Here is a 21,640-nt window from a genome sequence, read left to right as displayed (position 1 = left end):
GAAACGAAAGGTAAACAAAGAGGCAGTCTATGTTAAACACTCAAAACAAAAAATACTGATATATATAGAAGTAAAAAAAAAAAACCTAAAGAAGAAAGCTTTTTAAATATTGAACTTTAGACAATAATTTATTGAAAACATTATATAAACATTTTTACGATATTTTCCATGGTTTTGATTTAGTTTTTTAGATAATTCAACAACAAGCGATAAGCACTTCAAAATCCGACTTCATTTAAAAAAGTTATGGGCCTAAAAGTGCTGAATTTAGGTAATTTCTACACAAAGCCATTTTCACAATATTTGACAGGGGTAACATCATAAACATAAATATTTTTTTAAACTTGTTTGGAGAATCAAATTACAAGCTTTTAGAGGTATACCACTTCCAAATCGGACTAGATTTGGTAAATAAGAAAAGCTCTGGGTGTGGAAATGACGATGTTTTCTCTATTTTTGCAAAATAATGGTTTGTAATTCGAAAAATTACAAAAAAATGTTCATATTTAAAATCAATAAAATTGATAGAGCTTTTTAGAGTGCTGAGCCACAAGTCTTTTAAGTTTTAAATCAAACCACTTTGCCACTGGGATGGGATGTCCGCTTTATACTGACCGTCTGCGATCGTTCAGTCTTCCAGCGAGTGGCGCGTGCTCCGCATGTTGATCGTGCCAATCCGTCGCTATAATAAATCCAGCATAATGCACTGAGTCGCCACTTGCCCGTTGTCCGAGCTAATCTTCCAGAGATCCCGGCCGTTTTTATGGGGATAAGAAAACATAAAACAAATAAACCATTCAAATGAGCTAGACCACAATGTGTCACCAACTCCATAAACTCCAGGGTATAAATAGAGGAGAACTGCGTAGATGGGCTGCCAGAACTGGAAGTGATTCGAAATAGAAACAATGAGAACCCGAGTTTCCCTTTTCTCGATCCTGATATTGCTGATTTGCTGCCTGGATTGGAGTGGCGCTTTTTTCTTCAAGAAGTCCTGGAAGTCGGGAAAAGGATATAGTGGAGTACAAAATTATGGGAACAATGGATACGGCAACTACGGATATGGAAACTCCGGTTATGGAAACCCTGGTTATGGAAACCCTGGTTATGGAAACTATGGCTATGGAAACTATGCAGGAGGCTATGGCTACAATTATACATCCTATCCGGCGTACAATTCCTACTCATCATACCCGTCTTATTCAGGCCACTCTTCTTACTCCTATCCAAAAACAGAACGAAAGCCTTCTGGAAAACGACAAGGACGAACTTACTCGCAAATAGCAAAGGTCCTAAACCCTGCTCCGTATGTTGGTCTAGGAGGCTATCGATTCCTCCCACGAACTCCCTTCTCCGCTCTTTGGGGTTGAGTTTCTTCTTAACCAACGTTTGGTCGCATGCAGTATTAACCATTAAAATAAAATCAACGAAAGTTACATCTATCCACAAGTAGTTTAATTGTTTTGAGCTCTATAAATCCGTTACTTGTATATATATCTACGATCAAAAGATTTATGATCACTGGCCCGCGTTTACGGAGCAAACGCGTTCAGTGGTTTGCTGGGACGTGACTTTATTTTTAATGGAACGGAGGCGCGTTTAAGGGGATAAATATACATTCTCGTATGTGGGCTTATTCCGAACTCCCGGTTATTGGGATAATGGGGTAAGGTCCCAGCCAGGTACCTTGAACCAAGGGATTCCTTCTGGGGAATTCCTCTGAATAATTATTATTCACGGGAGAATGTTTTTATTGCTTAGAAATTATTGAATGAATATATTAACCATATGCTTATGGAAATAAATTATTTATCAATTCTATATATATATTATACATATTGTAATTTTTTAACGCCAATTTGAATCTTTTTAAGTTGTACAAAATTACATAAACATATATTTTGAACATGGTTTTTAGAGTGTAAATTAGTTTGAATTCCTTTACGATTTTGCATTAATTATATTCCCCCAGTTATCCCCCACGATTTTACGATATTTGCATAAAGAAATCACTTTATTCACAAACCCCCAAACAAATCATTGACTAAATTTCCCACAATTAAATGGTTCTAGAAAACTGGGTGATTCGCTAATGAATCATGATCATTTTAATACGTTTTTTATTATTGTTGTTATTACCCCTTTAAATTTCGAAAGAATTTCCGGAAGAACTACTTAAATTTCTCATTGCCCAACAATGTTAATTTGCTGCTGAGGTGCCTGAACAAAACAGTTACCAGCACGGTGATCTGGTAATGACCCACGACTTCACCTGACTGGACTCATGGCTCACAGGTACGGCTTACATTTATAGCCGCTTTACGAGCCATCGAGGCACTGCACTCGTGATCCGGCCAAGTGATTCAGATCGAACTGCAGCCGATCTCCTAGGACTTCCCCTCGTGCAGCGCCTGTCATTGAGGAAGTGAAACCACCAGAAACCAGATCCCAATAACCATACAGGAAGGAAGACTTCGCCGAAGTCGGTGACAACAATTCGCACCAAACAAGGCAATTGTTTATGCAAGAATTTGCTAATATGTATACAGCGCCTCAGATGGCGCACCTACGTCATTACTTCAACCCGTCAGAGTTAGCTAATTGCAATTTAAATACGTACGAGCACTTATGCTGGGAGGCTGGGTCGGTCGTGCCTATGAAGCCATATCATTCACCACTCAATTAGAGTCAAGATCATATAGGTAGCTATATATGCTATATATGCCAACTCACTCGGCATAACGGAGTGCGGTGTGAATGACTTGGCGCGGGCAGCGTGTCAGTAAATATTGAGAAAAAACAAAGTGATCATAAACAGCCGTATCATACAAAGAGCCGAGATCTACGTGAGCGGCAACGCAATTCTCCTGGGGTTTCGTTTCGGTCTGAGCCGAAACCTGATTGATAAGCCAAGCGCCTGAGAACGACAAGAACCGATCGGCTGGCGATACTCACATATAAATAGGCCGGTCACCGGGCATTGCTGCAGTTCAGCACTCGAAGCGAAGCACTTCTTTCCCAGACATGTCAACCCAAGGATTCCTTCTCAGCCTTCTGGCTGTCCTGCTCATCATCGTGGCCACCGCATCCGCATCACCGGCACGAGGATACTACCAATCTCCTCCAAGAGGTGGTCGCAGCTACACGGACATCGCCCGAGTAGTCAATCCCAATCAGTACGCCTTCCCAGGATCCCGCAATTATCCTGGCCAACCCTTCTGGCCATCGGGATAAAAATAGAATAGCAAAATTTAGTACTTAAACATGTAGAAGACTCAGGTTTAGCTTATTTCTACTTGAAGTAGAATTTTATTTAAGATAATTTGAACAGTGAAACAAAAAGGGATTCCAATGGAATCTTGTAAATACTTAAATAATTTTATTAATACATTAAATTACAATAAATAATATTCACAAGCAACCTTTAACCTTTACTTTCAACAGTGAAATAGTTTCTAAGTTTCCCTGGAGTCAACGGTAATTATCACTGCGTTAATGAACGAAATGCATTAGTTAGTCACGCCCATTTTCTTCGGGGCTTAATCACGAAAAAAGTTGATAGCCCGAAACATATAAATACCAAACAACACTCAACGGCAAGGATAAATAAAGGATTTTAGGAAACAAAACCTCTCCGAAGATGGTCAAGCTGGAGTCGACTTCAAATGCCATTTGGTGGATTAAAAATCCAAAGGCAGGAAAGGCCAATAAATCCAAGGGTCGTAAGGCATCCTTGGGTTCAGCTTTCTGCTTAGATATGGCGGATCTCCTCAGAAATATATCTCTGCAGGGATACAATAAGCTACTGTCCCCGGATTTAACATTGGGTCAGAGGTAGGATCTTAATATTACTCATACGCAATGTGTTACAACGTGGTTGAAATCGTTAGAATGATTTGGTTGCTGCTGCACATTGCCACCACCGTTTCCTTGGTGGTGGTTCTATCACTCACCTGGGAGCAGTTTGTGGCCCAATACTTTGTTACCAATCTGAAGGATCCACTCTATCCTGTCGAAGACGTACCGTTTCCGGCTGTTTCCATTTGCACCAACAATCGGATTTCCCGGCAGGCAGTGATTAGATACGCGGAAGAATTGTGGGTATATCAAAAAAGTAATTTTATTCTAAAGTTAATACATGTTGTGTAGGAGATTAAACAGCCCTGTAATTCGTCCTGTGGAATATTTTCTGGAGCGCTTAAATTTCTTTCGGGAGTTCTACACCCACGTGGGAGTTGTGGTGGACACCGATGACTTTGTTACCTTTCAAACGTTCCTGGATGTCTTTGGCACCTGGAACAACGAAACCTTCTTCGACACCCGTCGCATCATGAAAATGGTAATGAAGTTACTTAAACTTTCAGACGGAATAATAGCACGTTGTCACCTTAGTTGACTCCCAGTTGTGAAGACTTTATCCTGAAGTGCACTCTGGCTAATGTCGACATTCCTTGCTTCAGCAGGGATGCTTTTCAGGACAGTCTTACCATGTATGGACCCTGCTGTACCTTCAACATGGAGAATAAGTGAGTGGGGAGACCCACAAAGTAATTCTCATAATAATAAAACAATTTAATAGATTAAAGAAAAGGAACCTTACGAATCGTTTGGCCAGCTCTCAACTTGGACTCACTGTGGTTCTGAATGACAGTCAAACGGATTATTTTGCTCCTATTCTGAATACCAACGGATATATTGTTTTGATACACAATGCAGAGAATTATGCCTCGGTTACTTCCTCGAATGCACTGGAAATTTTTCCGAGTCAGGGAGAGGATAGTTTTGTATCAATCTATGCTAGAGTGGTGGACACGGATGATAGCTTAAAGTCTTTTTCTCCATTTGGTGTAAGCCTTATTGTTCCAAAGTAAATGTACTTAAATATGCCTAATATCTATTTATACCAAAGCGGCGCTGCTATTTCGATTACGAGGCCCAGAGTCCAGTAAATGAGCAACTGATGAGGACCTACACCTACACCTATAGCTTCCCCAACTGCGTTACCAGGTGTCGAATACGTAGTATCATTGCTTTATGTCGCTGTTTGCCCTTCCAATTGCCCTTGCAATTAGTGGAAAATCTGGATGGAGTGGTCTATTGTACCTTGGGGCATGTATCCTGTCTTAATCAGTACTTGTGTAAGTAAACGATAGGTTAGCTCAGAATCCTAAAGAATTAATTAATAAATTAATTTATCCAGTCAAGTGGCGCAACGTGATGACAGAGAGGCATATAATTCCCGGCTTGGAACGAGAAATCGAGGAGGCTTTGTACTGTCCGCAGTGCTTGCCTTCCTGCAGCGATGTCCAATACCAGGTTTCAATGTCTTCCCTGCCCATCGACAATTATTTGGCCACCCTCAAGATGGATGACAATAACCAGACGGAATTCAGCACCGATATCTCAGTCCTTAGGGTTTACTTTGGTCAACAACATGCCCAGTATTACATTCGATTGCTGAACAACGCCTGGTTTGAGGTTTTCAGTGGGTGTTGATCTCTACATTCCGAATGGTAAACGTATTAAATCTCAATTTTTCTTTCAGGCACCATTGGCAACATAATGTCCATCTTTGTGGGTTTCTCCATGGTGGCCATCTTCGAGATTCTTTTCTTTCTGTCCAAGTACACATACGAGGGCTGCAATCGCATTGTGGAACAGAATATAATTGACCGAAAGGCCAAACAGTTGGAAACCAAACAGTTGTACATATGTCCATAAAATATAAATGGAAAAAAGAAAATTTTTTCGATATCAAAGCACCTGGAAAATAAAAGTCACATCGTTTCACTTCGCTTATTTTGTTTTGTGAGTCTGTAAATGTACTGTTTATGTTTCTTGTGGTAAGAAGTTTTGCACTAACAAATTCGGGATCCAGGAGTCACTTTGGTTTCAACTATGATAAACAAGGAAGGGATTGGAATGTCAGGGGTGGTAAAAGACAGTCGCCCATTGACCTTTGCTCTTGTAATGTAAGCAACTCTTTCAGGTGTTATTTAATAAAACCCTCTAATCGTATAAATTTTCAAAGGCCATTACATGCAATGTCCCAAAATTGGAGTTGGTAAATTACAATAAAGTTTTGTGTGCTCCTCTGTCTGTCATAAATAATGGGTTGACTGTTCTCATGAGGATTCCTAAAACTGTTGAAGGAAAGCAGCCATCTATTTGTATCAGCAGTGAGCAGGGACATGTTTTCGAAGCTGAACAGCTGCATTTCCATTGGGGATCCGAACATACCAAAGGATCTGAGCACAAGTTAGATGGAGACTTTTACGACGGAGAGGTGCACATAGTTCACAAGAACTGCAGCTACAAAAGCAACAAGGAAGCTGGTCAGCAACGAAATGGATTTGCGGTTTTGGCTGTGCTACTGAGAAACTTAGAGGTAAATGTTTGATTTCTTAAATATATTAAATTATATACGAGTATGTACCATCGAAGGTTCCAATAAACGAGTCGTCAGCCATGAACGAGATCTTCAAAACGGTTTCTGGAATCTCTGCATTCGATGCCAGCCAAGCTCTTAAGGAAAGTATGGCCTTGGAGGATTTGATTGCTTGCATAGACACCAATAAATACCTGACCTATGAAGGATCTCTAACCACTCCTCCATGTGCTGAAGCAGTTATTTGGTTTATTTTTCAAACACCCGTTGATGTACCCCAGGAATATGTAAGTATTAAGGTGCATTCTTAAATAAATACATTTTTAACAAATACCTATTTGAATTTTGTTTCTCCATTTGAAGTGGAAAAACTTTTGGCAGCTGAGGGATTCTCGTGGCCAGCGGGCTTTGAACACCTATCGAGATTTACAGGATGACTACAACCGACCTGTTTACCGAAGTAAATTTTAGTTGAGAAATGCAATAAAATTCTTTTAAGTGGATTTGTTGTTTAATTGGAAAGCTTGCCCCAAATGAAGAGCTTTCGCCGGCAGACAGCTGATGGCGCCATCAACCCCCATTCCCAAACATCCGGAATTGCATTTTCTCGCTGCGTAGCCGAAATCAACTGGTGTCGCACGGATGTAAGCCACTCGTTCGGGTTTATATTTCAAAATATAATGAAGCGCTTGACGGAGCGAGTGCACCACGAGGAGATCGACTCCGAGGAGGTGGTCTGGGTGAAGCGGGAGGACGCCAGATCCGCCAGCAAGCTGCCCATCGTCTACTCCAGGAAGTATGCGGTGCGATTCGCTGGCCTTGAACGCCTACACCCCTTCGATGCGGCCAAGGGCAAGCACATTCAGAAGGTCTGTATGTATCCTTTGACATCCCCGGTCACATCTCGAGACTCCTCCTCCGCCTCCACAGCTCCTGTGTGCCGAGTTGCAGCTGGATGGCGGCAGCTTCTACGAGCCGAAGGAGCTGACCAAGGAGCAGCTGCGGCGCATCCACACCAGGGACTACCTGAAGTCGCTCGAGTGGAGCATGAGCGTGGCCTGCATCGCGGAGGTTCCTCTGATGGCCTTCGTCCCGAATCGCTACATCCAGCGGTCCTACTTGCGTCCCATGCGCTTCCAGGCAGCCGGCTCCATTCTGGCGGGGAAGCTGGCCCTGGACTACGGCTGGGCCATAAACCTGGGCGGCGGATTCCACCACTGCTGCTCGTACAGGGGCGGCGGCTTCTGTCCCTATGCGGACATATCGCTGCTCATCGTCCGGCTGTTCGAGCAGGAACCGTTCCGGGTGCGCCGCATCATGATTGTGGATCTGGACGCTCATCAGGGAAACGGACACGAGCGGGATTTCGGAAACGTTGCAGCTGTCTTCATACTGGACATGTACAATGCCTTTGTCTATCCAAAGGACCATGTGGCCAAGGAGGGCATCCGCTGTGCCGTGGAGCTGCGCAACCACACCGAGGATGCCTACTATTTGAGGCAGCTAACTCGCTGCCTGATGCAATCCCTGGCCGAATTCCGTCCCGATGTGGTCATCTACAACGCGGGCACCGATGTGCTCGAGGGGGATCCCCTGGGCAACCTTGCCATTACGGCGGAGGGCGTCATGGAACGCGACCGACTGGTCTTCAGCACATTCCGCTCGCTGGGCATTCCGGTGGTGATGTTGCTGAGCGGAGGCTACTTAAAGGCTTCCGCCGGGGTCATCACCGATTCCATTGTTAATCTCCGGCAAAGGGGATTGCTAGACTAAAGGAATTAAGGTATTTGAGACTTAGCAAAAGAAGTACCACAAAACGTAGCTAAAATTTTGGATAAGGATCTAGTCAATTCGCTCCGTTTTTCCAATTTTTATAAAAGTGAACAGTATTTGTACATCCCCAACCTGAATCGTCGGGATATTTGCTGAAGGACTTGTGAAACCAAGAGCTGTGAAAGAATATAAGAAACCTGATTGCTTAGAGAATTACCCGACTAAAATCTTCCGATAATATTACAATGCTTTACACCTTATCAAAATTTATTAAACATATATAATTTAATGTCGTTATTATAATTATTTGTCTTCTATGAAGTGATGATTTCAGATCATTAAGTTCAGTATCGCAAAAGATGCAGAAGGTATAAATATTTCCAGTGTGTTATGATTTTTAGCAGTTTCTTGTCAATATTTGTACAGAGGTCTCTTACTTGGCATTCGCAGAGGTTCAATTTCAATTCGTTTATCTCTATGTACAATGCAAAACGGGCCGGACAAGTAGAAAGATTTCATACGTAGAAGTATATGCTTTGTCGCAAATTGGTTAAGTGTCTATATATAATACAACACAGTCGCTAGAGGCTAATTTACTTGTTTAAAATACAAAAATACATACAAATAAAGGTTTGCTTAATGGTTTAAACAATACGAGTTAGAATATCATTTTAGTGTCTTTTTGTTAAGTCTGTATTTTAGATTTTGTTCAGCTGTCAAATAACTCCGGCACGGGCTCAGATTTTCTTGGAGACTTCCACTGACTAACAGGCCGTCGGCCGCGGCAACCTAAAAGGGCACGCATAAATCAGAGTTGAATCGAACTGTATACTACTAATATTTTTAAAACGTTTATGCATGCAGAAATCTGTGGAATGAGCAGCTGAACGCGATGATATCGTCGCTGTGGCAGTTGTGACATCAACCAAACAATCTAGAAACAATAAATTTTAAATAAATATTACGCAGAAACAAAACATAAAACTAGGATCTAAAGATGAATCGGGGTGGGTCTCTCCCAGAAACTGATGAGCAATTGGCGGTGAATATGTGGATGCATCTGCACAGACTTACGCGGCATTGCTTGCCGGCAAATCCTCGAAGAGGACTTCCGATCGAGAGCTAATAATATACACCAGGCAGAATGAGATGATGAGCACCACTATGCCGACGCTGAGAGTTGTGATCTGGTGCACGCTGGACGGACGGAGGAAAATGCGAGCACTGAACTGGGACCAGGTTGATTCAGTCCATGTCGAGTACTGCCCGGAACTCCAATCGTAGCCTACCATAAAAATGATGTTTAATTTTGTAAGAGTTTTAAGAGGCAAGTGCAGGCTGACCATCGATAAGAAAAGCTGGACTCAGGGCGTGGCTGTAGTTCTGCGTGGTAAGTCGACACTCTCCTATGTTGTTGAAGCCGGCAAAAAAGTGTAACGGCAGTACGGTGCAGTTTTCTCTGGGAATGTCCGCTTGGAGTTGTGACAGCAGAAAGCCCAGTATTCTGTAGGTATACCCGGATGACTCTTGAGATCCGCCCAAGACACTTATGTAGCTGGTTAAACAAAGGGGTGATATTATATGCAGTTATTTAACAAGTTAAACAAATATATATTTACCGCATTGGAGGCAAATTAGTCAATTGACTGCCCGGATAAGACGAGGCTTTGAAAAGAGGACAGTCTGCTGACTGCAGGAAACAATAAAGGAACTCATCTGCCAGCAAAGGATTTGCCACCTTGGTGCCCGTGTACTCTTTTCCAGTAAGCTCCTGATAGAGCGTCATGGCCAAAATAGAGGAAACATTGCGAACTTTCATTTGCAGTGAGTCTGCCTTAAGGCTCTTAAAGTCATTCACTTCCGCGAGCTGGGTGAAATCCTTGCTTGTGTTGGCATACGTGAAATTTACATTGACCAGATCATCGTAGATTGAGTGATAATACTTGTTGGTTGGCCTTGCGTTTAGAATAAGAGCCTGGAACTTTGGATCATTTCGCAGGAATGATTGTGCTGATGTGGGAGGTAAGTGGGCGCCCACCTCAGACTGGATGTTTAGATTGAAGCCGTACCGTGGCGATTTAGCATAGTTATTGAGTTTCTCTAGAATTTTCTGAGCCAATGGTGTTCCAGACAGCGCATGCAGCTTAATGTTAGCTATGTCATCCAGGGTGCCAATGTCCAGCATAAACTCAATATTGTCAAATGCTATTGGAGGACTGCCAGCGGATTCGGGTGGAAATGAGAAATTCTCCATATCATAAACAAATCTCTGAGATCCGATGTAGTCGTAGGACTCGCCATTGAAAGTCACAAACAGAACATTTCGCAGGGAATCGGGCAAAGAGCTTTGGGGTGGTAAAAGCTGTCGCAAAAGATACGCCACCTGGGTAAAAACAGCAAAGCCCATGAGGGAATCCATTGCTCCAAGACCTGGAAGTTGTAGGAGCCCATGAGGTTGAGTACCACATATTTTTAAATAAAAGAAATCTTACCGACGCCATCAAACATGCTTGCTGTGTCCAGGCGACAGGAGACTAGGATGAACTTTTCGTTCGTGTGCACTACTGTAAGACCATTTTCAACTGCTGGTTTTCTAGGATACAAAGTGGCGTACACGTTGCGACCCTCGAGGGGATCGCAGTACTTGCTGCCGCCCAGATTGTTTATAAAGTTGGTGCGCCGCATACACACCTCGGTGTTTACTGCTGCCGACATAAAGGACTTTACCTCGACGGCACATAAGCTTCGTAGGGCGTGCGTCTCATAGTTGAAATTGTTGAATTTCTGGAAGCAGTCCACCAGCTTTTGGATTTGATCATCATCGGCAATGTAGTAGATGGGGAAGGAAAAGTCCTCGTGAAGCAGGCCAGTTCCCCAGGGATTCCAATTCTTGGCCGGATTGCTGGCATCACAGGTCTCACTGCTGCTGTTCAGCCCACTAAACTGATTGGGGCAGTTGAGCTCGTGCGAAAACTGTTTCATCTGGTCCGTTCGGTTGATCAGAAGCACCACCGAGATGTTCTTTGGCCCAGCTTCCTTAAGGCGCATCAGGTTGCTGCGTGTGAACAGGTGAGGTGGTATCAAAGGAGCGTATGGTGGCGATGGTGGATTATTCAGAAGAAATTCCAGATCCGCCTCGACGTTTATCAGATGAAGTACGCCCACGGAACCGGAATAAGTGGCTGTAGTTGGAGAGACAATTGTTAACAAGGGATTGCCGGTATTTCATTGGGATACTTACATGAGCAGCCGGTCTGGTGGGTGCCATTTAATCTGCGGAAGCAGCTTGCTCCTCCTATGGGCTCGTACATCTTATCGCGAGTCCGTTCGCCTTGAGCTGTGGACAAAGAAAGTTAACGTTAGATGACTCAGGCGAATATTTAACCTATTTATAAAATGGGGATGTGGGAGTTTCGAAAAACCACCATACTTCTGAAGAGTTTTCTTTGAGATCCTTACCCACAATAGCCCCATAAATTAGTATTAGCAGCCATGTTGCAACCGCATTCAGACGCTTTTCCATCGGAGGAAAACAAAATTGCGTCCAGTTGTGTTTTAATTAGAGATGGGTCAAATGTGAGCTGGAGATTGGTAATTAGCACAGCTAACGTATTCACGCGAGGGTGACCATAAAAATCTTGTGAAAGAGCAAATGTTTTCGATTGTTACTGGTCCGGTAACACTGGTCTGCTCTTTTCTGGCTAGGGTTGTCACCTTCTGAAAAATAGTTTACCCGCACCGATTTAAATTCAGACACCCGAACCGAATTTCTAATTCAGTAATTTTGCGGTAAATTAAAAAAAAGGTTGCCAAATTTGCCTTACCAGATAAAATGATAGTATCCCCTCACTCTTTCTATAACATTAAGCAAAGTCCGTTTTTCTCAGCATACTTATTATTTACCTAAACGTGGTTATTGCTATAAAACATGTAAAACTTAGCATCTAGGGATTTAAAACAGCGTGTCCTCCGCACGGATGTATTCGCCTATGTCCGATTGGTGGAAGCAGACGGTGGTCATGGGATCGGCTGTCTTGCAATCTGTTGTGGAACGAGCCAAGACTCCGAAACCCAGAGGCAGGTCGTTCATCGAGTACACCACCACTCCTTGGTACTGGCCGGCGTTCTCAGTGATGCGGCCGAGTCCGGTTTTGGGGATGTGGTTGCCGTAGAGGAACTGCAGCTCAAAGGAGGGCTTCACCCACACTTTGTATTGGGCATATGGCGCCAGATAGTACAACGCGGTGATGTGGAACTTCAGTTTGTCGGTTTTGGAGAACTTTCCAAAGCAGGTGCCCACGCACACCAGTTGCTTGTATCCAAAACATTCGCTTAGCTTCAGGATTCTCTCAGACACATAGTAAACCCGATCCCGGTGCTCTCGAAAGCAGTATGTTCCATCCGGACGGTCGATCAACTGCTTCACATTTGTGCCAATGCTGAAAATACAATATTTAGATACTTTTTTACATGTTTCTCTGTTTACTCACTATTGGGACAGTTTCTGGAACAAGATCTTTGCACGTTCGTCGCTAAGGCGTTTCATTTTAAGCTAAATAATGTACAAATTAGTAGAAAACAAAATGTAAACTGGCTACACGTGAGAATGGTGAAGTGTTGAAAAAAAAAGAAACATGCACCACCTTACAGCACTACAGATATCGAAAAACTATCGTTGCGTTGTATCGATAGCTGAAAAATACTGGTACGCGCCAAAAGCTGGTGTTGTATAATTCTTGACTTTTCAAATTTGAATAGTTCGTTGTTGTGGATATTTAAATTTTAAATTTAAATAACAAAAATATAAAACTTTATCATATTAAAAAATGTTTATTAACTTTTATTTAAGACCCCTAATTAATTTTACTTGCACCCAGCGAATTAAAAACACTAATAATAATTATTTGTTCATTATTATTAATTAGTTAAGAAATAAACTTATTTGGTCGTCTTACAAGTTCTAATAGTGTTTGTGCTCTGGCTAATACTCAACAATTTCTTCGCAATCTATTTACAACATAAATAACTAAAGCAAACACTTAGGCTAATCTAGATGTATCACGTGTTGAGGAAGAGGAGTTCATGCCGTCTCCAGGCGTTTCTGTACGTAGTGCCGCTCCTTCAGCAGTTCGTCCAACTGTTGCTCCTGGTAGTAGACCACGAATTGAGCCGCCGAAACCTGCTCGAAAATGGAGCAGATGCTCGGCTTTAGGTTGTAGAAGAACAAAAGCTGTCCGCGCTGGTTGAAGTCACTAATCAGGGAGTCGATAACTGTGGCCGTTGTGAAATCAGCTCCGTAGACATGCGAGGCATCAATGACCACAGGTACATTTTGTCGAAGGGACTGCTTGTTGACCAGATTCCTCACGTAATCCACGGAGGGAAAGATGAGGCATCGATCTGGGGTGATCATGGAGTACTCCACTCCCAACGGAGTGGTCAGCAGCTCTGTGGTCAGCTTGGGACGTGCTGCATGGTAGAGAATGAAGATGACATTGAGTCCCACTCCAATGAGAATGCCCCACTCCAGAGGCAAAACAAGACAGGCAATAAAGGTTCCAACTCCAGGCACCAGATCACTTTCTGCAAGAGATAAAACGGATGTTATTGGTTACTCTGCTATGATTTGGATTTATCAGGTGCTTACTTTTTGATCTCCACATGGGCTTGACCACCTTAACTTCGATCATGAATACCACTGCGGATATAATGATGGCTGCCAAGGTGGGTCGAGGAATAAAGTAGAAGTACGGGGTAAGAAACAGCAGGGCAATCATCACCAGACCACCCGAATAAATGTTACTCAACGGGGTGCGAACCCCACTGGCATTATTGACTGCTCCACGACTCAGAGCTCCAGTTCCCGGAAAAGCCTGCACGAAGGAGTTGAAAATGTTGGCCGTTCCTATGGCAATTAGCTCCTGAGAAGCATCCACCGGTTTGCCATTAGCTAAAGGTTCACAAGTTAGTAAGGAGGAAGCTTGGAAAACAAGGAATTAAACACTCACCAAAAGCCTTGCAGATGGCTATATTTTCCATGAGGGAGATCAGCGGAATCACCACCAGACCAGAGCCCATGCTGTGCACCATCTCCACAAATCCCTGCGCGACTCCGTTGCTGGTTTCGTTAGCACTCAGCGAGGTGGGCGGCATCTGAACGCTGGGCAGTCCAGGTGGTATGTCTCCCACCACCCGGAAAGGAGCTCCGTGCTCCTCGCTGTGCAGCAAATAGCCCATTAGGCAGCAGACCACCACCAGGATGGCATTGCGAGCGGTGCCCACAATCCAGAGGATCTTGTTCACAGCGCGCTGGAAGGGTGAGCACTCCTCCTCGTCCGACGGTCCAATTCGGCAGGAGGAGAGACTGCGCATGAGCAAAAGGACCACTATGCAGGTGAGTCCCAGCACCGTGTCTCCTGCCCTCGTGTGCTCGATGTTGTGGAAGACCTGCGTCCAGATCTCCACGAAAGTGTTGCCCTTGGCCGTGATGCCCAGCACACTTTGGATCTGCGAGGTGAGGATGATCAGCGAGACGGCGGAAGTGAATCCCGAGGACACAGGGCCAGAGACAAAGTCAATGAGGAATCCCAGTCCAAAGAGACCCATCAGCAGCTCCACGATTCCACTGAGCAGGCACAGGAGCACCGACTTCTGCCACGATCCCTGAGCAGCTTGATAAGTAAGCAGGGCCACAATCGCCGAAGGACCCATGGGCACATCCTTGCAGCTGCCCAGGAAAATGTACACGAAGCAGCCCACAAAGGAAGCATATAGGCCATACTAAAACAAAAAAATAAATGATTGATTTAAGCTTTTACTATTAAAAGTTTTTCTTCGTTTTCTAAAAAGATGTAAAAATGTGAACAAGTGATTTAATTCAATTGAAAATGTGTGAATTTTCCTGATCGGAAATTGCTTAAAAAAATTATCTATTACTTACGGCCACGGGAAGTCCGGCAATGCCTGCGTAGGCAAGTGCTTGTGGGATCACGGTGAGACCCACGGTGATGCCGGCCACCAGGTCGCCCACTGCATCCTGGCTGTTGTACTTCGGCAGCCATCCGCAGATCGGCAGTCTCTTGTGCAGCGTTTTGCGGTTGAAGGTGCGTCGCTGGCAATCCTGCAGCCAACTGCGGGTGCAGTCCAGTGTGCTCGACGGGGGCTTCACCTTCTTGCCGTCCTCGGTCACTGAAAAGGTCAGAGAAAGAGTGAATCACTCGGTCAGAAGGTGGCGGAAATGGAAAGAGAGTCAATGAAATGGCTAAAATGCCTACGATAACAGTACTGATTCAGAATCACGTACTAGCGAGCACCACGCTTGATCAACTTCATTTAGTTCCCACCCTCCCATTTTATTTTCTGTTTGCTTTCAGGTATTGTAATTGCCAGAGTTTTTATTCCGATGTACGAGAAATGCATTGCCAAGGTTTGAGTTGAGCGGCTGAGAAACCGTAAAAAACAATTGCATCTCCGATTGAAGAGCACGAGGCGTATACTTGATGCCTAGTTTTTGCTAGCCAGAAAAATTTGCTGCATTCCAGTATTATAATTGCAGCTAACAAGGAACTAATTATGAAATCAAAGTGCAATTTGCAACTTTAGTTTTTTCTAAATTAAGTGGCTCGAAACGTAATACTGCATCTCGTGATTCACGAAAATCATTAATATATTTGCCATAGAACAATTACTTTAATTTAGTTTTGCAATTACTAATTCACTTGGTAATAGTCTAAATTGTAAAAGCTTTTTCAGCCACTCAAACAATGTATGGTAATTTGTCAAAAAGTAATAAATCAATTACATTTTCTGGGTCATTAAACGTGTGAAATCTGCTTTGCTGAAAGTCCGTTAAATTTTTCACTCATTTTTTTAATACAATTAACACAATAAGTTTGACATTCCGACTGTTAAATAAGCCCTAGCTTGTTGTTAACTATTTATTTATTTTATTAAAAACTTACGTATAAACTCCTTGGATCCTTGGGATCCCACGCTGTTGCTACTTCCATTTGGTTCGCTGACGTTTGTGCTGATGCTGATGGTTGAGCACTTGAAGCCGTCGTTGAAGTAAACGTGATCCGCGGCTGGATTCGCTTTCATTTTCGATCCGTGGGTGGAAACAAACACTGAGATCGGATTACAAATTAGTTTGGTTATCCGGTAAGGCTACAATATCGGCCAACAAGCAGCCGGCAAATGACACGGAGTGACACTAGCTCTATTATGTGGCATCTATTTGGCGGAGGTGCCAGCTCGGACCTATAAATATTTATCCGCACCGAAAGTATCTGAAAGATGCTCGTTGTTCGAACGCTCGTTCTGGTCGCTTGGCTCTTCACACGGCAGCGTTTCGAACGAAACTGTTTTGTACTTGATGCGAACCTTGTCTTTTATAAAAATCAAAACTTTGTTGTCGCTTCGCTGTTATTGTTCTCGTCGTCTTCGTCGTTTTTTTTTTTTTTTTAACTATTTTTGAGTCGGCGGGGCTCAGTTTCGGGGTTCAGTCTCAATCTGGCTTGTTATTGTTATGGTTTTTGTATTTGTTGTTTTGTTTTGGGAACCGGGATGATCACCTGTGAAACTGATAATCCGACCAGGGGGAAATGGAGGAAAACCGGAGGGTCTCTAATCGAAAAAGTGAGGTTCCCATAGCGTGCCTCGTTTTTCGCTTTCGAGCACTTACTGCCTGGGTCTCCGGTTTCGTTTGTTTTTGCCATAGTTGCTCATTGAGCAGCAAAAAGGAAAGGAAGTTGTAAATTCTTTTCGAATTAGTCCGCAATTATTTGCTGGCTCGGTACTTCAGGCAACATTCGGTCAACACGTGAACCGTTGTCACTGGCTGTTCATTATTATTATTTCTCCCCGAATTTTGGAAACAAACGGAGTGGAAAGTTACCCAGATTTCGGGTGCATTAATATTCGGGACTTTTTTCGGGGAGAAAATTTTCCACTTATTGCAGCGGCAGGTAAGCGGGCGGCTCTTCTTTTGTCTTCAAGCAGTTTCTAGTCGGGGGTTACCAGTCGCCAGGTGTTAAGATCTGACCCAAACCAGATTTGACCGGTCTGCAGACGAAGCCACTCTCCAAATGCGTGACCGAGTGCTGCATTTTGGCCGTGCATTAAGAGGCCCAAACTGATAATCCCAAATGGAGTAGTTCTCGTTTTGGCTTTCATCCTCCCTTCAATCAGACCTTATTTTCGAAGGCAATTAATAATTATAAATACATTTAAGGCAAAATAATGCGGTATTGCTTTATCAACGAGTACTGGACTCCGCTAATTGATTTACTTTTAATGCCCTGACTTATATTAATTCGCCTGATATAACAATCGAATTTAAATTTATTTAAAACCGGCAAGTGTGGCTTTCGTTTAAGGAAATATATTTATCAGAGGAGTTTATGAACCGATCTACCGCTGTTTCTCCACATTACCGAGGCTTCCGATTAACAAACGAAATATGAAACTCTAATAGTTGTTGTTGCAACTATTCTGAATATTTCTAGATGAACTTGACACCTTATCAACGTAGCCCTTAGCCAAACACACAAAAGGCGATACCAAAAAATGTCATGGGTAAATAAATATTCAAATGCACGGCCTAGTGACAGCTTGGGGTCGAATTTTGTATGGAAATCGTAAACACTAGTCTTTGAGATATCATTTTGTGAATGCTTGAAATGCATTCAAGTTGCCAGACACATCTGAGGAAAATCATAAGAGTAACTTTCTATACAGCCGTATAAAATAACCATTTGCTTTAGTTTCGTTTTATTTATCAAAAATGTTGAGACATTGCACTTTATATTCAAGATGAACATGAATTTCAAGCAAAATCGCCAAAAGGCTTCCTAGACAGCTGATGCTGTGACAAATGGAATTATTTAAATTAATTGAAACGCGCTGTATGTGATAAAAGGCCATAAATATCACTGTCTTTATAGCCCGGCCAAGTTCAGAGACGGAGAAGCAAGCGGTTATGTTTTAATAGCCACTTTTTGAGGGGTTTATTGGGTTTTAACATATGTAGAATGGCGAATAAGTGTTTTTATTTGTTTACTAAAGAGATTCAGCAACCAGTTAACTGGATTGCAAAATAAAAATGCGGAAAACATATAACATAACATAACAGATCATAGGAAAGATAGAAATTGTTTTAAAAACTATCTATCTTTTTTACTGAGTATCTCCCAAGTCGACAATCAATGGATTGGAATCTTTTCCACGTTTTCAAACCGCTTTGTGTTTGGGGCTTTTTTCGTGGCTTTTTTGTTGTGCATTTTGTTTCCTAAACGCAGTCCAATGACTTGAATGCTATCGGTCAGCTGGCAAAATAGTATAATTTTGTTTTGTGAAGTAGATACGTCAAAATGCCGGTAACTGGTTTTATTCGGCGGACCTCAATGATTTGATCTTGAGGGGGATTCTCCAGCTGCTGAAATTTCAGCTAATTTTGGATGATGTCAAACAACCTGGCGCTCGCCATAAAAAAGTCTTTTATATATAAACACTCCGAAGGCGTTTCCCTTTGTTTTGGTTTATTTTTAACTATTTAAGCACACACTTAGAAAGTGAGCGAAATGTGGGCGTGTTCAATTGGCAGTGGGATTTGTGCTAAGTGCCATCAAATTAAAACTTCCTCAACAAAATAATTGTATTTAATTAAAGTTTGCTCATACGCACTTAAATATTGCACACATTTCACACGTGCTCGAACTTTTCACCCCAACAGGTGTGTGACCTTTGGCTTTGGGACTGAAAAGTGAGTGCTAGAAATGAGGCTATCCAAATTTTGATCTCTGGGTAAATCACCCAATAAAAGCAAACCAAACAGTCTAGCAGCCAACAGGAAGCACAAATGTTCAATTAATTGTTCAATTACATTAGCTGTTTTCGTTTTTGCTTGTTGCTTTTTAGCGGCTTGTTTTTCACCCGACTCAAATTACAGGGCCAATTGCAAAATATATTTCGCATGACTGCCAAATCTCCCGAAAAGGGCGTAGCAAACAGCGGTGGGCGTGGTCGCATCGAAGCCGAACAACGAACTGTCGCCCATTTCAATGAAATGCGTTCAGCTTGTTTTGATTTTCGGATTGTTTCTGTTTCTGCTTCGATTCGTGGCTCAATTATTTCCGAAAGCTGTATTTAACACGGTGCTAGGTGGATTAACGGGTGTGTGTGTGTGTGTGGTGGGTTTTTGCACACTCACATATTGTTGTAAGAAAATCACGTATACAACATGTTGCCCCACTTGCAAACACATTTGTTTGGGTTTAGATAACTGCAAACATCAGGGTAACTTTTTGAAGGGGCTTACGACTTAAAAGTCACAAAAAAATCCCTAGTTATTACTACTATTAAATAAAACCTATAACTAAACTTAGCCTGTCAAATAAATTTAAGTAGTGATTTATAAATATCCCAATTGGCAGTCCTCACTTAGGTAATTTTTCCAAACTACACAGCCCATTGAATTCATTTTTAGTCCGCAACTCATGAATAGCTCAATTGTTTGACGGCATGCGAATTGGAACTGTCCAAAAATAGACTGTTATTATTGACTTTACCCAGAAGTCTGTTTGCACTATATATTTACCTGAACTCTGTTCTTGGAAAAGCATCTTAAATGGTACTCTAAACCTTAAACAAACGAATTTCGCTGAAGTAACTGAAATAACATGTTAAAAGTCACAATCACAGGTTTCCTCGTGAAATCATTGTTTGATTATATGAGTGATTAATCGCATGGTAAACAAAATACGGGTTCCATAATCCATTTTAGACGGCGATCAGACTTGGTCTAGCCATTCGCTTTCAAGTTTAATGGTCCCAGAGGGAGAACTGCTACCGGCTTTTGTTTGATTTGAATATTTATGACTTGATTGTTTATATTCGACGGCTCTCGTTTTTGATAAGTTGGCGATTTTTATGCAAAACGCGCTTCCCCGCGGTTACGCATCGGAGAAAACCACAACCGGGTTCTAATCTTTCCATCCAAATATTCCTAGGGGAAGAGCTTCATTCAGATTTTATATCTTTTGTTTAAGAGATGCAAGTGACGCTCACTTCTGAGGTGATTAAAACCAACCGAAACCAGTTCAAGCCGCCATCCATAATAATTTGAGCACAAAGAGCTCCTCAGAATATTTCGGAACAAATCAGAATAAACAGATAAGTCTATTAGGAACTTAAGTTGGTTATTAAGAACTGAATTGGTTCTTGGTTAAGTAGCAACCTTCTTTGTGTTCGTGCTACTAAAAAACCTAAGATATTTATTAATTTCGGTGGTTTTCGAGACAAATCGCAACTGCATGTCTTGCTAGTTAAGTGCCCTATTTAGAAAACCTCCGCTTTGGACACGTTCTCGCGTTTAAGTCACGTAATCTATTGATGAATTGCCACTGTCGCATTCGCATGTCTTGGCCCTTAAATACTTATTACGTTATAATTTCTGGAATGCATTATTGGGCCATTAAAACTGCAACTTTGTGTTCGGTAACAGCCGGGCAGATGCGATCTTAAAAGTATCGTGGATGCACAGACAACTAGCCATCGAAAATAAGAGTCAGTGAATCATTTAATTGACACTTCATTGAGGATATCATAAAATTAGCAACTTATTTGGCAGCCCATAAAGCCAATTAGCATATGGCGTTGGCTTTGAGGGAGTCATAAACAAATTGGTAACCGCTTAGTGTTAAATGCTAATCGACCGTTTAAATTGCGTCAATGGTTTTCGATAAAAGAGACGCTAAAACCAACAGAAAGCCAACTTGGGATTTAAGACTTTCGCAATGGGAATTTTCCCTGCCAAATCTTTTTGTCTGTCCTATATTCGTAATTAAGTCTACGTCTCTCTAACTCTGTGTCATTTTGTGATGTCAGCCGAGAAAAATGTGGATGGGCTTACCTGTGTTTGCGTTTGAGGGGGCGAAAATAGCCCAATTACAATTGGAATGCCCCACTGGCTGCGTTTTTTATCCGCTCTATTGAATTTGGCCCAAACGATTTGTGGCCACCGGAAATGTGTTTTGTTTTGACTTTGACTTTGGCGCGCGTCGCACACCTCAAATCAAATGTTTCCCCTTCAGTTCCTCATTGTTTGCGCGTTCTAATAGTCAAAGTTTGATTTTTAAAATCAATAAATATTAATATGGCACTAGTTTCACAGTTTTTAGCGAACGCCGAATTTGCATGCGAATCACAGCCGAAATGCACCCATTAAACTCGAAGCATAAATGGATTTATATTCTTTTTTTGGCACACGCGCGGTTTGTCTGTGGGATTTTCCTCGGTCGCCCAGCCGAATCGGTTAGGTAAATAGGCGGTACTGTGGTTTCGGGTCTTTAATCCAAACTGTCGTCGGATCGGAAAGCCCTCGAAAGTTGTCACCTCTCGGAAAGCGATCGTGTAATTGTGCTTGGGAGCGTGGCGCTGTTTGTTTTTGTGATTCGAGACTCGAGCTTTGCTCGGCGGCGA

General features: G+C 42.5%; 8 protein-coding genes across 11 annotated transcripts; 5 read left to right on the top strand and 3 right to left on the bottom strand.

Annotated features, from left to right (window-relative positions):
• Positions 1 to 901: 901 nt before the first annotated feature.
• LOC108099310 (shematrin-like protein 1) lies at positions 902 to 1,411 on the top strand. The gene has a single exon (XM_017202703.1). It carries the CDS (start codon positions 909 to 911, stop codon positions 1,368 to 1,370), a length of 462 nt encoding a protein of 153 aa, XP_017058192.1. The 5' UTR covers positions 902 to 908; the 3' UTR covers positions 1,371 to 1,411.
• Positions 1,412 to 3,002: 1,591 nt separating this feature from the next.
• Positions 3,003 to 3,421, top strand: LOC108099303. Its single transcript, XM_017202698.1, has one exon. It carries the CDS (start codon positions 3,025 to 3,027, stop codon positions 3,232 to 3,234), a length of 210 nt encoding a protein of 69 aa, XP_017058187.1. The 5' UTR covers positions 3,003 to 3,024; the 3' UTR covers positions 3,235 to 3,421.
• A 219-nt stretch (positions 3,422 to 3,640) lies between these two features.
• Positions 3,641 to 5,721, top strand: LOC108099311 (sodium channel protein Nach). The gene is made up of 8 exons (XM_017202705.1): positions 3,641 to 3,834; positions 3,891 to 4,097; positions 4,150 to 4,339; positions 4,393 to 4,526; positions 4,580 to 4,847; positions 4,910 to 5,138; positions 5,201 to 5,485; positions 5,546 to 5,721. Exons 1-8 carry the CDS (start codon positions 3,641 to 3,643, stop codon positions 5,719 to 5,721), a joined length of 1,683 nt encoding a protein of 560 aa, XP_017058194.1.
• Positions 5,722 to 5,766: 45 nt separating this feature from the next.
• On the top strand, positions 5,767 to 6,891 carry LOC108099539 (carbonic anhydrase 6). Its single transcript, XM_017203114.2, has 4 exons — positions 5,767 to 5,972; positions 6,032 to 6,388; positions 6,445 to 6,675; positions 6,752 to 6,891. The coding sequence occupies exons 1-4, from the start codon at positions 5,832 to 5,834 to the stop codon at positions 6,857 to 6,859; spliced, it is 837 nt and encodes a 278-aa protein (XP_017058603.1). The 5' UTR covers positions 5,767 to 5,831; the 3' UTR covers positions 6,860 to 6,891.
• On the top strand, positions 6,887 to 8,450 carry LOC108099538 (histone deacetylase 11). Of its 2 annotated transcripts, none has more exons than XM_017203111.2 (2): positions 6,887 to 7,261; positions 7,319 to 8,450. In XM_017203111.2, exons 1-2 carry the CDS (start codon positions 7,187 to 7,189, stop codon positions 8,159 to 8,161), a joined length of 918 nt encoding a protein of 305 aa, XP_017058600.1. In that variant the 5' UTR covers positions 6,887 to 7,186; the 3' UTR covers positions 8,162 to 8,450. The 2 variants fall into 2 exon arrangements, with proteins under 2 accessions (XP_017058600.1, XP_017058599.1); XM_017203110.2 differs by having other exon boundaries at positions 6,922 to 7,257.
• Positions 8,451 to 8,726: 276 nt separating this feature from the next.
• LOC108099537 (nicastrin) lies at positions 8,727 to 11,756 on the bottom strand. Of its 2 annotated transcripts, none has more exons than XM_017203108.2 (7): positions 11,621 to 11,756; positions 11,403 to 11,498; positions 10,654 to 11,343; positions 9,781 to 10,591; positions 9,505 to 9,716; positions 9,236 to 9,446; positions 8,727 to 8,950 (listed from the first exon to the last, which is right to left on the bottom strand). In XM_017203108.2, exons 1-7 carry the CDS (start codon positions 11,682 to 11,684, stop codon positions 8,926 to 8,928), a joined length of 2,109 nt encoding a protein of 702 aa, XP_017058597.1. In that variant the 5' UTR covers positions 11,685 to 11,756; the 3' UTR covers positions 8,727 to 8,925. The 2 variants fall into 2 exon arrangements, with proteins under 2 accessions (XP_017058597.1, XP_017058598.1); XM_017203109.2 differs by having other exon boundaries at positions 8,727 to 9,095; positions 11,621 to 11,755.
• A 278-nt stretch (positions 11,757 to 12,034) lies between these two features.
• LOC108099278 (60S ribosome subunit biogenesis protein NIP7 homolog) lies at positions 12,035 to 12,792 on the bottom strand. Its single transcript, XM_017202666.2, has 2 exons — positions 12,652 to 12,792; positions 12,035 to 12,600 (listed from the first exon to the last, which is right to left on the bottom strand). The coding sequence occupies exons 1-2, from the start codon at positions 12,705 to 12,707 to the stop codon at positions 12,114 to 12,116; spliced, it is 543 nt and encodes a 180-aa protein (XP_017058155.1). The 5' UTR covers positions 12,708 to 12,792; the 3' UTR covers positions 12,035 to 12,113.
• Positions 12,793 to 13,023: 231 nt separating this feature from the next.
• Positions 13,024 to 21,553, bottom strand: LOC108099606 (sodium-independent sulfate anion transporter). Of its 2 annotated transcripts, none has more exons than XM_017203227.2 (6): positions 21,072 to 21,553; positions 16,123 to 16,287; positions 15,102 to 15,349; positions 14,170 to 14,941; positions 13,809 to 14,111; positions 13,024 to 13,744 (listed from the first exon to the last, which is right to left on the bottom strand). In XM_017203227.2, the coding sequence occupies exons 2-6, from the start codon at positions 16,259 to 16,261 to the stop codon at positions 13,242 to 13,244; spliced, it is 1,965 nt and encodes a 654-aa protein (XP_017058716.1). In that variant the 5' UTR covers positions 16,262 to 16,287; positions 21,072 to 21,553; the 3' UTR covers positions 13,024 to 13,241. The 2 variants fall into 2 exon arrangements, with proteins under 2 accessions (XP_017058716.1, XP_017058715.1); XM_017203226.1 differs by lacking the exon at positions 21,072 to 21,553 and adding an exon at positions 16,441 to 16,526.
• Positions 21,554 to 21,640: the final 87 nt, after the last annotated feature.

The sequence above is a fragment of the Drosophila ficusphila genome, unplaced genomic scaffold, assembly GCF_018152265.1.
Source record: "Drosophila ficusphila isolate 14025-0441.05 unplaced genomic scaffold, ASM1815226v1 contig_791, whole genome shotgun sequence".
NCBI lineage: Eukaryota > Metazoa > Arthropoda > Insecta > Diptera > Drosophilidae > Drosophila > Drosophila ficusphila.
Note: the sequence above shows the minus strand (reverse complement) of the source record. Positions and strands in the feature narration are given on the sequence as shown.